The sequence below is a fragment of the Falco biarmicus genome, chromosome 16 (assembly GCF_023638135.1).
Source record: "Falco biarmicus isolate bFalBia1 chromosome 16, bFalBia1.pri, whole genome shotgun sequence".
Taxonomy (NCBI): Eukaryota; Metazoa; Chordata; class Aves; order Falconiformes; family Falconidae; genus Falco; species Falco biarmicus.
In genome coordinates, this window is record NC_079303.1 from 783,602 (window position 1) to 798,401 (window position 14,800).

Genomic DNA, 14,800 nt, shown 5'->3' on the forward strand with positions numbered 1-14,800 from the left:
CCTGCAAGGGGCCGCGGGCCGGCGTGACGTGGGGGGCAGCGCCCCGGCACCGTGGGGTGCACGCAGCACCGGCTTCACCCCTCGCTCCCGGGGTCCCGCGGGGTCCCGCAGCCCGGGGGTTCCGCATCGCCCCGGGGTCCCGCAGCCCGGGCGTCCCGCGGGGTCCCGCTCCCCGTGCTCGGCGCTGCAGGTCCTCGCGCGCGGCGAGCGCCCCCGCCTCGCCCCGCCCCGCGGCGCGCGCCCCCTCCCCTCCCCTCCCCTCTCCTCTCCCCCTCCCCGCCGCGGGCGCGCGCGCCGCGCCCCGCCCCCTGCCCGCGCCAGCCGGGCGCGGAGGAGGGCGGGCCCTTTTTGTTTGCCCCTGACATTCCGCTGCTTCGCAGTGTCCCGCTGGCGGCGGAGCAGTGAGGTGGGGCCGTGCCGCTCAACCCCCCCCCCCCGCCCGCCCGCCCCGCCCCGCGCCGGTGGGGCGGGCGCTGAGGGCGCTTCTCTCTCTGTCTCGCCCGGTGTGTCCTCGGTGCCGCAACAGCAGCTCCCGGCGGGTTAAATGGTTGCAGCGCGGGGATGCTGGGGAGCAACCTCAAGAGCCTTCCCGACGTGGAGCTGGGCGAGGAGGAGCGAGGCTACCGGCGGGGCCCCGACGGCGGCGCGGTGATGCCGAAGCGGGCGAAGGCGACGGCGGCGGCGGCGGGCCCGCGGGGCGCGGAGCTGCGCGTCTTCAAGGCGAGCAGCGCGGAGGGGCGGCTGCCGGCCGGCTCCAACCTGCGCAAGCAGAAGTCGCTCACCAACCTGGCCTTCCTCACCGATGCCGAGAAGAAGCGGCAGCTCTACGAGCCCCGCTGGAGCGACGACATGGCCAAGGCGGCGGCACCGGGGGCGGCGGCGGGCGGCGGGGGCCGGGGCGGCGGCGGCCCCCGCGGCCGGGAGGCGCCCGCCATGTCGCGGAGCCTGTCCCGCTCCGAGCACTCGCTGCTGCCGCCGCGCCCCGCCGGCCCCGGCAAGCCGCCGCCCGCCGGCAAGCCCAGCCGCATCCCCCGCGGGCCCTACGCCGAGGTGAAGCCCCTCAGCAAGGCCCCCGAGGCGGGCGGGGGCGGCAAGTGCGACGACGAGCTGCTGGGCGGGAAGGGGCCGGCGGGTGGCGGCGGGCGCCGAGGAGAAGCCCTACCTGAAGGTGGACCCCGAGCTGGTGGTGACGGTGCTGGGCGACCTGGAGCAGCTGCTTTTCAGCCAGATGCTGGGTGAGTGCGGCCCGCCGGCCCGGGGTGGGTGATGGCGGGGTCCGCACCCGCGGAGGAGCCGCTGGAGGCCGCGGCGTGTCCCTGGGGCTGCGGCGACGGGACGGCGGGCCCGCGGCCGGCCCGGCCTCGCCGGGGGGAAGGCGCCATCTGCCCACCCGACGGCCTCCTCCCGCCTCGGCCGCGGCCTCCTCGCCAGGAGCAATGGCAGCTGGTGGCTGGGCTCGTCCTCCCCGCGGTGTTCGGCCCCCTTGTCGCTGCACCCTGCCGAGGACGAGGGAGGCTGCCCGAGGGAGGCTGCCCGGCCGGGTGCTGCGGCCGCCCGCCGCCACCGGGGAGGCTCGTCCCCCGGGCTGACCGCGGCTGCTGCTGCGCCTGGGCTCTGGGCCGGAGGCTTGGCACCCAGAGCTGCTCCGGGGCCCGGGGCCCTGGCTGAGGAGGGCACTGAGGGTGCTGCCGTGGGGTTTGCGTGAGTCACTTCCAGACCGTGGCTGCCTGCGTTTTGCTGGCCTGGTGGGTTTGGTCCCGGAGCCTGCGTGGTCAGGAGCGCGTTGTGTGCATGGTGGGTTTCCATCTGAGCAAGGAGTGCCGGCCCCTGGCGATGGCTGTCTCTGATCTTGGGACCCACTGCCCCGCTGGTGGCCTGCGGCGCCGGGTCTTGCCACAGGCATGCCCAGCCCGTGTGTTCCCCTCGTGGCCACGTGCTGATCTCGAAGCTGCGGGAGCCCCCTGCTTCCTGCCGAAGCCCACTCTGCCCCGTGTCCCGACTGGCAGCGCCCGTGGGCTTGGCTGGGCCAGGGCCATGGGGGGCGTGTGGCTCCAAAGAGCTGGTTTGGTCTGGCAAACTGGTGTGAGAAGGTGGCAAACGAGCTCTGCACAGCCATCCCGGTGCTCCCGGTGTCCAGGCTCGCTGAGTTTAAAGCCCTGGTCGTTGGTGGCGGGGTGAGCAGTGCTACAGGCAGGGCTGGGAGCCCTGGTGTGTCAAGTCCTTTCAAGTTCCCTGCCTGGGACCCCCTTTTAGGTGGCCAGGAACTTCTCTGGTGCTTGGAGAGCTGGCTTTAGATGCCTTCTCAGCTGCTTTATGCGCAGAGCTCTGCCGTGGGGAGAAAGGGGGGAGATTTGCTCCGGCTGTGGGGGAGGTTTGGAGAGGTGGAGCGAGCTGGACTATGTGCTGGAGTCAGGCACTTGGCAAACGCAGCTTTACGAGTCCGATACCCTGCTGCTGCAGGAGCCTTAGGGGTGTCGCAGCCCCTGCTCCAGTGCAGCGCTCTGGCACCATGTGCACTGGTGGGCACTGGCACACAGGCGTGGAGCCTCCCAGACTGTGGCCCTCAGTCCCCTGGCTGTGCACAGCCAAGGGAACAGCAGCGGTGGTGTGCACCCTGCCTGATCCTCTCCCTGACAGGGGTCTCCCCCAGCTGCTGGAGCATCGTGGGGCCTGCTGGGGCTGCACAAGCAGCTCATGGAAAGCCACAGGGCAAGCTCAAGCTGTGGGCAGGCAGACCGTGGGGATGAGCAGGCTGGACATGTGAGGTCAGCCTCGCAGCAGGGGCTGTGGGGGCTCAGGCTGCTCTGGTGGTCCTGCAGCTGGGCATGTGAACATCCATCCTCAGCTCTAATGCCGCGGTAACACCAGATGCCATGGGAGCAGGACAGGATTGTGGGAGGATTTGTCCCTTATGGGACTAACAGATCTCCACCTCCTAGTGCTGGCATGCCTGGGATATCTCAGTGTCCCCCTGTGATGCTCTGCTCTTAGATGGGAGTTTCCTCAGCACCCCCAAGAGAAATTCTTGCACCTTTCTTGAGGGTGCAGGACTGGCACATGTAGGAGTGACTCCTGGTTTGTAGCAGTTGCTGGAGTACCAGAGATCCTGCCTGCAGGACAGGGACTTGTACGCATGCTGAGGAAGACCATGGGTTGCAGAAGTGCCCCCAACACCTGCTTTGGTTTCTGGGATGGTTGCCTAGCCCCCCCCTGCCTGCATCAAGACCTGCTTCAGGGACACAGGGCTGACCTTGACCTTGGGAGGTGTGGAACATCCCTTTGGACTGCAACATACCATCTGAAAGCTTGGTCAGCTGGCCCGTGAGGACCAAACTCTACTGAATCTGTCCTCTTAACCCCCTGCTCTGTGTGTTTGCTGAAATAGATAAAGTTTCCAAGATGTATGGACTATTGAGTTTCTTGTGGCGGGGACTAGAGGACTGGTTGTCCAGTGTCAGTGGAGACAGTGCCTGGGATGGACAGGGCAGAAGCTTAACCCTGCTGAAATGTCGCTTTCCTTCCATAGAGCTCACTCACGTTCATGGGAGTTGTGCTCTTGAGTCAACCTACTTAACCAAGTCAACCATGACCTGGCACATCCTTGACAGCCTGTGTCGTGGGCATGCCAAGAGGAGCTTGGGGATGTGCAGAGGAGGGAGCAGTGTGACAGTGGTGGTGGCCACTCCATCACTTCTTATGTGCCAGTGGCAGAACTGTGGCTGGGGGTGTGTGAGCCTGGACACATGCTGAGCTTCTGGTCCTGATGCTTTTGCTTGCGGTCTGGTGCGATCCAGGCAGATGAAACCTTCTCCAGGGGTGACAGTGCCTTCCACAGCCTGGCTTCTCAAGGCATAGGTTGTTCCTGTGGTTGGGATAGACCCAGAACGGACAGGATCCCGCTTGCTCAGGAGAAGGTCTTTCTCCTGGTTGCTGCAGGAGGTGCTTGGGAGGGAGGGAAGGTTTCTCTGCTGTTTTCATGGATTCCTTTGGCAAGTGAAACATCAGTCAGAGCTGTTGGCTATGTCTGCTGGAGGACACCTTATCCAGAGTGGCACAAGAAGACTCGCAAGCTTAGTTTGTGCTGGGAAGGAAAAGGCGGGAGCTGCAGGGACTTTCAGCCTCTGCACATCTTGTTCTTGAGCTGTTGACCTGTGTTGAGAAGCCTGTGCTGCTTCTGCCTAACCTGAGCTCCCTGCTCCGTCAGACGCCATGGCTTGCAGAGACCTTGTGCGTCTTTGGCCTGCACACCTGAGTTCTCATCTCCACCTCATGCTTCTCCTGCCAGAAGCACTCCCAAGCCTCTGCTGGCCAAAAATTTAGTAGCGGCCAAATTTTACCTCTCATTCGGTTGCTGCCGCTGTGTCATCTGTTTGATGGCACCGAAGCCTTTGTAGAGCTGCTGGAAACATAACCACGTTTAAAGCAGAGCAGCCTGCGCAAGATGGGAGAGGTCACTGGGACACAGCAACCACATGTGCTTTGTAGAGGCTATTTCCATCATCCAAATTATACATTTCGCATCAACCAAAGACTGAGGCTTCTCATCAAAGCTGGCTGGCAGCTGGGGTTGCTAATTACACCAGGGCCTGGCCATGGGATGAAGGGTATGGAGGGCATGTGGCCAGCGTGGTGGAAGAGCTGGCTGTACAAAGCTCGCCGTGCTCATCTCTACGTGCAGGTGCAGAGGCGCATACAGGCTGCATGCGAGTTCGTTAGCACTGGCATGTGGTGCCCAGCATGATTGCTGCACTTACCTAGAGGTCCCCAGAGCACCTCCGAGAACCTGCAGCTACTTTCTGCAGCCGTTTCGTTGGCCATCTCTTGCTGTGTAAGGTGCCTCTTAAGTGGCTGCTAATTCACATAAGTGAGTAAGTGGTGGGTGTTGCACAGGCCAGAGCCCAGGCGGACACATGTGTGATCCTGGGGAGATGGTGTTCCCTGAAATGCTCACTGCAGGAGTCTCTGCAGCCCTGCCAAACTCTGCAGCTGCAGGTATAAGCTGTCTCAGTCCTGCAGCCCTTGGCTGGCACTGGGTGGGCAATGCCACCCTTCCCCACATGGCTCAGCAGGGATGTCCTCGCTGGGCAGCATGTGTCCCTGGAGACCCAGCACCTCCATGGAGCTGACAGGCAGGCAGGACAGACCCCGGCTATGCTCAGGCTGGCTGGGCAGCGGGTGCCAGCAGCCCGTCGGTGGGGAGGAGAGCCAAGGGGCTGGTACAGACAGATGGGCTCCTTGAAGGGCAGGAGCTTCACGTTGCATCTGACTGGTCTGTTTAAAAAAGAAACCATAGCGCAGGAGATGCTTGGCTGCTGTCTGACGCCCCATGTGAGCACATTCCCAGCTCTGGTGGGGATGGTCTCACCAAGGTATCCCTTCCCAAGAAGATCCCCTCCTGATGACCGTCCTTGCTGGCCAGGCATGTGCTATGGGATTAAAAGGAGCACCTCTGCCCCATGGCGTTCCTGGCTGCTTAATTAAGCGCTAATAGGCCCGTTGCAGCACTGTGCAGCAGTAGCCAGGCTCCCTGGCAGGAGACCATAAGGAGGTCAGAGACCAAATAGCTCTTCACAGTGATGGGAGCGGGTTATTGCCTCATAAAGCAGTGCGGCTGTCCTGATATCACTGTCACGCTAACGTTATGCCTCTTTTAAGGCCCTTGTGTGACAGTACTCATGTGACAAGGTCATTGCAGAGGGGATTTACTTCTTTTTGGCTGCGGAGCTGGACTCCTGTATTTGGGCTAGAGGTGAGGAGAAAGAGGAGACACATGCAGTGGTGTTGCTCCTTCCAGCCAGCTCCCAGGAAATGACAGTGAGTGGTAGATGTCTCCTCTTTTTTTCTCTGGCTGAGATGGCTGCAGTGACTGGATAGAAGGTCTGGAAACGTGGCCTGAGGGCCCCAGAGCTTTCTGCTGAAGCTGTTTGGGTTGTGCCATGTTCCCAGTGATAATGGCAGCACAGAGAAAGTGCTAAAAAAACACCCAATAATCCAGATTTGTCTTTCAAAATTTCCCATGTAAAAGTAGCAGAGCAGACACTTGAAGACAAAAATATTTGGGGATGCACTGCTGAAACAAATTTCTCCCCCAAAGAACCTGAAGACTGCTGTTCAAATGGGGCTTTCCCAGTGACTGCCTGGATTTTGCCCCCAAATCTAACATTTGTTCATTGAGAAATATGTAAATGCATACAAAATTGTGTGTGATTCTGGAAATGCTATTTGGGATCTGCTGGTGGGATGTGACCACAGTGGCGCCTGGGTGATGTGTCCTCAAGGCCTTGCTGTCCCCTGAGAGCAACTGCTGAGGGCTCCTGGGATGGTTTGCTTCTGCAGACACACACTTGTGGGTCCTGCTCTGTCCAGGTGCCTTGTGAGCAATGTGCTTCCAGCTTGGGTGGCACTTGGGGAACTGTGGCAGTTCAGGGTCCTTCTAGAGAGTCCCTTTCTGATGCCCCCTGTCCCCAGCTTTGCATATTTAGCTTCTTATGCTGTGGCAAGTGCCCCCTCTGCCATTGTCCTGGTATGTCCATTTGGGTTACCAGCTCATTGCCTTCCTATGCAGCTTCTTGTGGTGCCAGACAACAATTTCACTCGTCCTCCTTGCACACTCTTGCTCGAGCATTTGACCACAGCACTTGGCTGATGCTTGTGCCTGCTGCCTGGGGGAGGATTTGTTCCCGTTCAGTGTGGAGCCAGAGCGTGCACCCTCTGAGGTGAGCAACCTGTGAGTGACACAACCTGTGAGTGACCCACCTGCCGTGGCCAGCGTGTGTCTCCCAGCTTGCCTGGCTGAGCCGTGGTCCTGCTGGGGGTGACCACGTGGTTTTCTGTAGGGTTGTGGCCTCAGGGTCAGCCCATACCGCTCACCTGGCTCTGTGGTGTCAGGTGGTCTGCTGACACATCCTCCAAATTGGTCACTTGTCTAGTCCAGAGCATCCTTTGTGGCACTTGGTGCCCTGCGTGTGCGGTGGCAGCAGCGTCCTGGGGCCGTGCGTGTGTGCAGTGTTCCTGGGGCCGGTGGCAGCTGCAGTTAGAGCCCAGCAGTGAAGCTGCTGAGTCTGGATCCACTGGCTGGGTGGAGCGGGGATGGCTTCATCCTTCGGGGCAGCTTAGTCCTCTCTAGACTTCACACCTTGAGGGTGTCCTGCAGGGCTGTGGGAGATCAGATACAGTTCTGCCATGTCCCCTGCCCTGCAAAGTCACGTCCTCTGGGCGCCCGGAGCAGCTCTCCCGGGGGAGCCAGGGGAGGGGTTGCCGGTTCTCCGGCTGTGAGGCAGTGAGCTGGGGAAGGCAGAGCCTGTGTGAGGTGAGGAGCCCAGCCAGGGAGGCTGGGTGCTGCCTCGTGGTGGGGCGAAGGGGGAGCAGGGCTTTCCCACGCTGCTGCATTGCAGCTCAGAGCCGGGGAGCTGAGCGCGGAGGGGAGCTGGGAAGGCAGGGGATGCTGCATTGCAGGGCTGAGATTAGAAGCTTGTGCAAATGGAGATGTGCCTGTGTCAAGGCGGGTGTGACACTAAATAGCAGTGCCCAGCGCACCCGCTGATCTGCTTGTCTTTCCTCTAATCCTTTTCTTCCACATTTTGTTTTGCTCAAGCATTTCTTTCATTCCTTATGCTGTTATTTGTCTTCTCCAATTGAGGCAGTAATGTATTTTTTATTAATTCAGGAGAAGGGCTGAGATTCATCTCCTGCTGAAGGAGCTGCTGGAATCTGCGTAGGAGAGCTTAGCTCAAGCACAGTGTGGCTGGGCAGGACCTTTTCCTCGCTCCTGGGAGCAGCCTTGCAGCAGGGAGGCGGCTTGAGAGCCTTGTGGCCGCAGCGTGGGGGCCAGCACAGCGTGTGAGCTCCTTGGAGGCTCTGCATGGGCAGACCGTGGGCAGGTGTGTGCCCCTGCACTGCCCAGCGACACGCAGGCGCACCCTGCAGCAGGGACGTGTGCCTCCACCTTCGTGAGCATGTGAGTGTGCCAGTGCTGTAGGGAGCACACGGTTTTCCCCAGCTACCTGGTGTAGGCATCGGTGATTCTTACTCACTCCACATCCCTCTTTGGTTTCATGTCAGCCGTGTTATCCCTGTGCTAGAGCGCTCTTGGTCATCAAGAGGCAAGTGCCTTGCAGCCCTCCCCTGGCTAATGTACCTGCAAGGTGTGAAGCATCCCCCTGAAATTACAGAAGGATTTTGTGGCAAATCCAGGAATTAGTTTCTGAAGATGTAAAGGCAGGGCTGCTCTGTCCTTGTGTTTCCCCCAGGCTGAATCTTGTGCAGTGGCAGTGCAGGTAAGGAGAGGATGGTGAGCTGGCTAGGAGTGACCTACTAAAGGGGACACAGGAGGTGACTTTTAGTCAGGAACTGAAACTGAGGGTTTTGTGCCATGCTCATGAAGCTGCAGTTCCCTCGGCAGGTTGCAAGCCTGACTCGCAGCCGCAGGTGACGCGGTGGGAGGGCTGGGCTCCGTGCCAGCTCTGTTGGCTCACCAGCCAGTCAGCTGGGTTCGGCTGTGGGTTGGGAACCTCTCCTGCTCAGTGAGCTGGAAGGATGGCTCGTGGCTGAGGTCCTCTACAGCTCCTTGAAGCTGCTGGAGGTTGTAGTTGTTCTTGTGTGACCCAGGAAAATGGGAAGAGCCATGCTGTGGGTGCTGAAGCCTGTGGTGTGTGAGCTGGAGGAGAACGTTGGAACTGCAGTATGGCAGAGGGGCAGCGCTGTGCCTTTAGTACCAGGGAAGGGCTGAACTGCTTCTATGTCTCGTGCCAGCCTGCGTGATTGGGATGTGGGGTTGCTGCTCGTCCCACCTCTGCATATCTTGTGTAAGGTTGTTTCACCAAGCGTGACAAAGCTGGCAATGAGACAAGCTGCAACCAGACAAGCTTCTTCAGTAGCGCCCTTAGGAAGCATACAGTCTTGGCCAAACCCAGTCCTTACTGGCTCTGCTGGGAGCTCAGACTGGCTAAAGCTGAGCTTTTGAGAAGTTTAGACCTCTATGTTTTTTCAGTGGGACTGAAGTGTCCCCAGCACCGGCACTGCCCCAGCCACTGCGCTGAGCAGCCTGACTCCCGATTCAGTGAGCAGCCGTGAAGCACGTTCAAAGCTGCGACTCAGGTACGCTCTGTTGTCAGCTATTTATAGCTGTGTGAGCTTTCAGCGTAGCTGTGGACTGAGAATAACTCGCTGATGAGACACTTCTCAAAATCACACGTCTGTTGCCCATGCGCAGCATCGTCGTCTCAGGCTTCTCACATGTCAGTGTAGGGTATGTCTTGGTCCCGTGCCAGCCTGGATTGACACAAAAAGGAGTTTACCCTGATGTTTTTTCTAGGCTGGGGGGGATCTGCTGGTTTGTCGAGGCACGGCTGCACGGTTGTGTCCTCAGCAGGACACCATCAGCCTTTTGCGGGGAGCATGGTGGTGACCCCTGCATGTGTGGGCACAGTTCGGGCTCTGTAAAACTCACCCCATGGAGAGCAGCCCTTCCCTTTCACAGCCCAGTGTATGGGGAGATGTGGATGCTGGCAGGGAGGGATGTGCTTGAGGAGCAAGGCAAAGGAACCTGCTGTTCAGGCTGGGACCTGCGATGTTGAAACTCATCTCTTAATGAACCCTTCGGGCTGGAAGCGTTAGATGCTGTTGGGGTGTTTCCAGTTTTCTTTATCTCTGACTTGGTATTATATTTCCATGCTGATGCAAACAAGTGGAAGAATAGATAGCAGCTAATTCGCATCGATTGCTGTGGTGCGGGAGCTCCCCGAGGTGAGCCGGGGCTAGCAGAAAACATGCTGCAGGTCATTTGATGGGACGAGCGTGTCCCTCCCCGGCTGGTTCTCAGTGTGGTGCCATGGGGGACACGTCAGCCTCACAGGCACCTGGTCCCACATCCCGAGGCTTCTCCCAGCCTTGGTGTTTCAGCGGCTGGAGGCAGCTTTGCCATGACGAAGCATCGTGACCAAGCCTGGTGGCAGTGGAGCTGGGCAAGGCAGGGGTGTTCCGGCAGGCTCCAAGGTGGAAGTGCTGCTTTGAGGGAGGGGACACAACTGGGTCCCCCTCCATGTTCAAAGCAAGAGGAGAGGCGTTTTACAGATTGTGTCTAGGACCTGAGACCGTCTGGCTCTGCCAGTGGAGAATCAGTGGGGACAGACCATGGGCTTTTCTTTGGTGCCTCTCCAACCGCTGGGCATGCTGGAAGATGGTTACCCTGCACTCCTGTGTCTCCCATGGACCCCGCGTTCATTTAAGAAAAGTAAAAAAACCCTTCCAGGCGATCGGAGTCACCCTGGACAGACCATGCATTGCCCCTTGGGATGGGCAGCAACGAGGGGTCCTGGGAGCAGAGGGACCTGTTGGTTCCTGGTAGTGGTAGTTTCTCTCCCAAATAACATGCATGTAGACTGGCGTGGGGTTAAAATCCTGCTCAGTCTGGAGAATGTGTTGTGTGATCACTGGCCAAGGGGAAGCACCAGCATTTGCCTGACTCCCAGCCGCAGACCTAAGTCTTTTGTGCCTCAGGCTGCATGTAGCTGGGGGCTCACAGATCATCCAGATCATCAGTGGTTGTCTTTTGGCAAATTCCATTTTGATGGCTCACCCTGGGTTGATTTGAGGCTGGATATATCACTGTCTGGGCCTCCTGGCTCCCACTGTGGTTAAGTGCACCCAAAAGCTTGCTGCATCGTGACCCCATGGGGAGCAGCAGCAGCCAGGACTAACCCCAGACCTCCTGTTGTGACTGGGCAGTGAGGGCTCCTGCCCTGCGTGGCCTCAGCCTTTCTCCCCAGGACCCTGCCTTGTGTTGGAGCACAAGGGGCACGGCCTGTCGCGCCACATCCCCAGCCAGCACAGCTGCAAGGGAGCCCTTACAGCCTGACAGAGCTACGGCCGCAGGTTCAGGTTTACCTCCGAGACCAGAATGTCCCCCCGTGGTTTCAGGGATGCGGGAGGGACAGAGCTGGTGTCTTTCAGCACTTCAAGCTGAGCTCAGCAGCAGTTTGGGGACTGATTTACCAGCAAATCAAGACCCTCCTTCCATACAGGCAAGAACATCTGGAAGAGGGTAGATTGCTCAGGCAGCAGCACCTTCAGCCATCTCATTTTCATTTTCCTGAACCCTTTTAGCTGTGCTTTTGCTGCGCTGTGCCAAACGGCGTCCCGGTGCTGCTAGAGCACTAATATCCATCATCCGGCCGCGGTCTGCAGAGCGCTCAGAAATTTTGTGCTATTTTCAGTTAGTTTTCCAAGTTGAGCTTATTGGCTCATGGGCATCTGCTTCCAGATGGAGAACATGTGGCCAGTTCCTGCAAGGGGAGGGGAACAGCCCTGCTCATAAAGCAGCATGGGGGATGAGTGAGGGAATCTCTTCCTGGAGCCTGCAAGATGCTTTTTGGGGCTGTGCAGCGCGGGGCCTGGAGGGTGGGATTTTAAAGCTGTCTGAAAACCCTCTGAAAGCAGAACTTGCGTGGCAGTGTTGCTTGTGGTGGGAGGTCACCTCCACTCACATAGCTTATTAGTCCTGGGGAAAGTACAGTAACCTGGGGGCAGGATTAAATCTCAGCTCAGTTGCTGTTTGTACTGCTGTGTGCTTCCCACCCCTGCTTACTTTTGAAAGTGAAGAGCAAGTAATAAATTTTTCCGGGGTGATTTCCTCAGCAAATAGTCATTGTGCTAAACCTGGTGAAACTGCTGAGGTTCCTGGAAACCTCCCTGCCTTGAACAGGCTGCATGAGCACTTGCAAAATGTAATGGCACGCAAGGAGGAGAGAAACCCAGAGCTCCAAATCAAAAGTAAATTTGCAAAGCAGCTTTTCCAGCCTCGCATTCCCGAGTGGAGCATGTTAATGCGTACAACACTACTGTGCTGCTTTCCAAAACCAGCCATGCTGCAGCAGTGACCAGCGGGGCGAAGCCATGTTCCCTTTGCTCTGTTCTCTGTTCACTCATTGTTGCGTTCAGGGGGCAGAGGTGCTGATTTTTTTTTTGTTGCTAAGATTCTCATTCCCTTTGTGGGAATAAAGCAAATATTATTTGGTTGAGATTTTCTATAGCTTCAAAGACAAATCAAATCTGGGTTGCCAGCTTCTTTTTGTATTGCAAGAGATGCCTGTTTTCCATCCCAAACCATCCATGTTTTGCAGCTCAATAGCACATCCTAGACAATGGCTTTAGAAATCAGACGCCTGCGTTTTGGACCCACAGTGCTGAGGCAACGCCAAGCGACACACAGGGTGCCAGAATTCATGCACATGGGGAGAGAGAAGGAGGAAGAAAAACTTGCTCCGATGGGATGTTTCCAAGGAGATCATGGTAATGATCTTCCATTTCTATATAGCTTTTCATCCCCTTGCGGAGTGTTCTTGCTCGTAAGGAGATGTTACGTGTATCCTGTGTGGAGCGTGCAGCAGCTGTCCTTAAAATGCACACTGTAGTGGGGAAGCTCTGGAGCTGCGGCATGGGATTACCCTGGGGTGGGAGTGACCCCTGAAATGGCAGGGACACAGCATGTCCCTGCCCCTTTGGTAGCACCCTGTGTTTGGTGTCTGCAGCCGCAGGGCACGGTGCACTGGTGTAGGGGGTGACCTTGCCGCTGCGTAACAGTATCTGGGTATGTCTCAATCCTTCCCCAAATCAGTGTTGTATGTGGGACATGTGTAACATCAACTGGTGTCCAGCTCAGAGCCGTGCCATGGCTGGACATGCTCTGGCATTGGGCTTGTTGGAGGGAGAGCCTTGTTAACGAGCTGTTTGGTACTCCTCGAGCTCAGCTGGGAGCCACAGCTGGGTTTTATGGTCAGTGCCGGAGCAGGCTGTCCCACCCCAACATGCAGCATGGTTTTCCTGGCTCATTCATTCCTTTTTCCCCGATTGAGGCTGGCTGCCGTTAGTCCACAGAGGATTGCAGGGCTCTGCGGAGGGTCAGTGAGGCTGTATCCGCTGCCGGGGGTGTGCAGGAGGTTGGATAATACATGATATTCCCTTGTCTTTCTGAGTGCCTCTAGCTTTCCAAGAGGAAGGAGGCAAGTCTGGAGCTCTGCTTATCCCCTGTGCCGAGATGGGTTTGCAAAAGCCACAGTTTCTTCCGCCTTTTTTTTTTTTTTTTCCCTCCTTCCCTCTTTTCCTGCCTCAGATTTTTTCCCTGACCTGATGAATTTTTAAACAAAAACATGGTAAGGACAGAACAGGAGAAGAGGGGGGGAAACCCAGGAGAGGACATGGGGGGGAAGAAGACCTGTTTTCAAAAGCAAAGTGATTTCAAGTGGAAGTGAAAGTTTAGGGTGTGTTTTTAATTTTAAAATTCCAACTAATTTTAAGTCGCTTTATTGACAACAGAAAATACCTTTCCTAATGTTCTTTTTAATAAACCCCAGTTTTACAAGTAGAAGCTGTTGGTTGAAAAATAGCAGGGAAATGTGGAAGTAAAGGCAACCGCTGTGCCCTTTAATTCCTCCCTCGCCTTGGCAGGGGTCAGTGCTCCCTGGAAGTGGGGGGCTGAGGCCTGGGTGTGGGACAGGCTGCCCCACAGATACCTCTGGGTTCTTGCCCATCTGTCTGTGGGGGATGGCAGGATTGGTCACTTGTAGGTGGTGGCTTTGCCTGTGGACAGGTGTGGTTCCTTGCCCATTCGTGCAGGGCAGTGAGCAGAGGCAGGGCTTTGGATGCAGTGGGTCAGGATTTGGCCCAAATCAGAGCCCTCCGGCTCTTTGGCCAGCTGGAGGACTGTCTGCTTAACACTGAAGAAGGTGAAGGAGGCAAGAGGGAGCATGGGGATGGAGGAGGGAGGTGGGGGCAGGTGAGTCGGCTGGCTTGCACAGCATGTGTTGGGTTTGTGCCTGGCACTGCTGCCAGGTGCTTCTGACCTGCAAAAGTAATCTGGAGAGTTTGACTCCGTGATGTAGCTGTGAGATACCATGGACGCCTTTCTGTGCCGTGCTTCATCCCCTGCCGTGTCCCACCAATGCAGAGACTAGAGCTGAGTGCCTGCGTTGGAGACGGGCTGCTCCTGCTGCTGCTCTCAGCTGGGTTGGGCTGGTTTCTCACAGCCGTCGGCTTGTCAGGTAGATTGGGTGTTGTTAGAAAAACAGCTTAAATCAGTCGCCTTTAAATTTTGTAGAGCAGAGAGATTTCCTAACAGATCTCATTGTATTTCATACTGGAGCAGAAAAAGAAACATTTTATGATCATTTTTTCAATGACTTTCCAATTCTTTTTTTTCTTGGTAAACTGTCTGCAATCACTTACAGTGTTCCTGAAGGGATTAATTACTCGCTAGAGCTCATTGTGTGTATTTCATATTCAGAACTGTTGGATGTGATGCCTGGCTTGGATCGAGCGAGGGGTCACATGGCGTTTCTTTTTTCATCCTTTTTCCCCTGTTCTGTTTTATCTGTCAGGCTCCTGGTGTGAGCACTCCCAGTTGCCGATTCGGTGGTCGCTCAGTCGGTGCGCTGCACGTGATCACAGCTGACTTCCCTGCTCTGCCCTCCTTTGTCAGGGGGAAGCGTAGCCAGAAGAAGACAAATCACTTCCTTGTTTGAGTGACTTTTGGCTGATGCTTTCCCCCAAGCTGTAGTATTGGCTCGGCTTTTCCTGCAGTGGTTGTGGCTCTGGGCTGTGCATCGTCAGTGCTTGGACAGGCCCCCAGAGCAAATGTGGGGGGAAGAGCTCAAAGCACATTGCAGTGCTGCTTCCCACGGTGGAGAGGGCTTCTCCAGCACAGGCAGCCGTTGTACAGAGGTGGGATATCTTAGAGGGGATAATACCCAGCGACAGTGCTGCCGGAGATCCCACCGTGCCATTCTCAGAGGGTCACATCCCCACG

The 14,800-nt window shown here is 57.4% G+C and overlaps 1 protein-coding gene across 1 annotated transcript in view; it reads left to right on the top strand.

The window, feature by feature from the left end:
• The window catches only part of NAV1 (neuron navigator 1), a 76,507-nt gene that overhangs the window by 16,333 nt on the left and 45,374 nt on the right, over positions 1–14,800 (top strand). Inside the window, 2 exon segments of the mRNA XM_056361728.1 lie at positions 527–1,130; positions 1,132–1,235. Of these exon segments, the coding sequence (XP_056217703.1) occupies positions 527–1,130; positions 1,132–1,235 (708 nt within the window).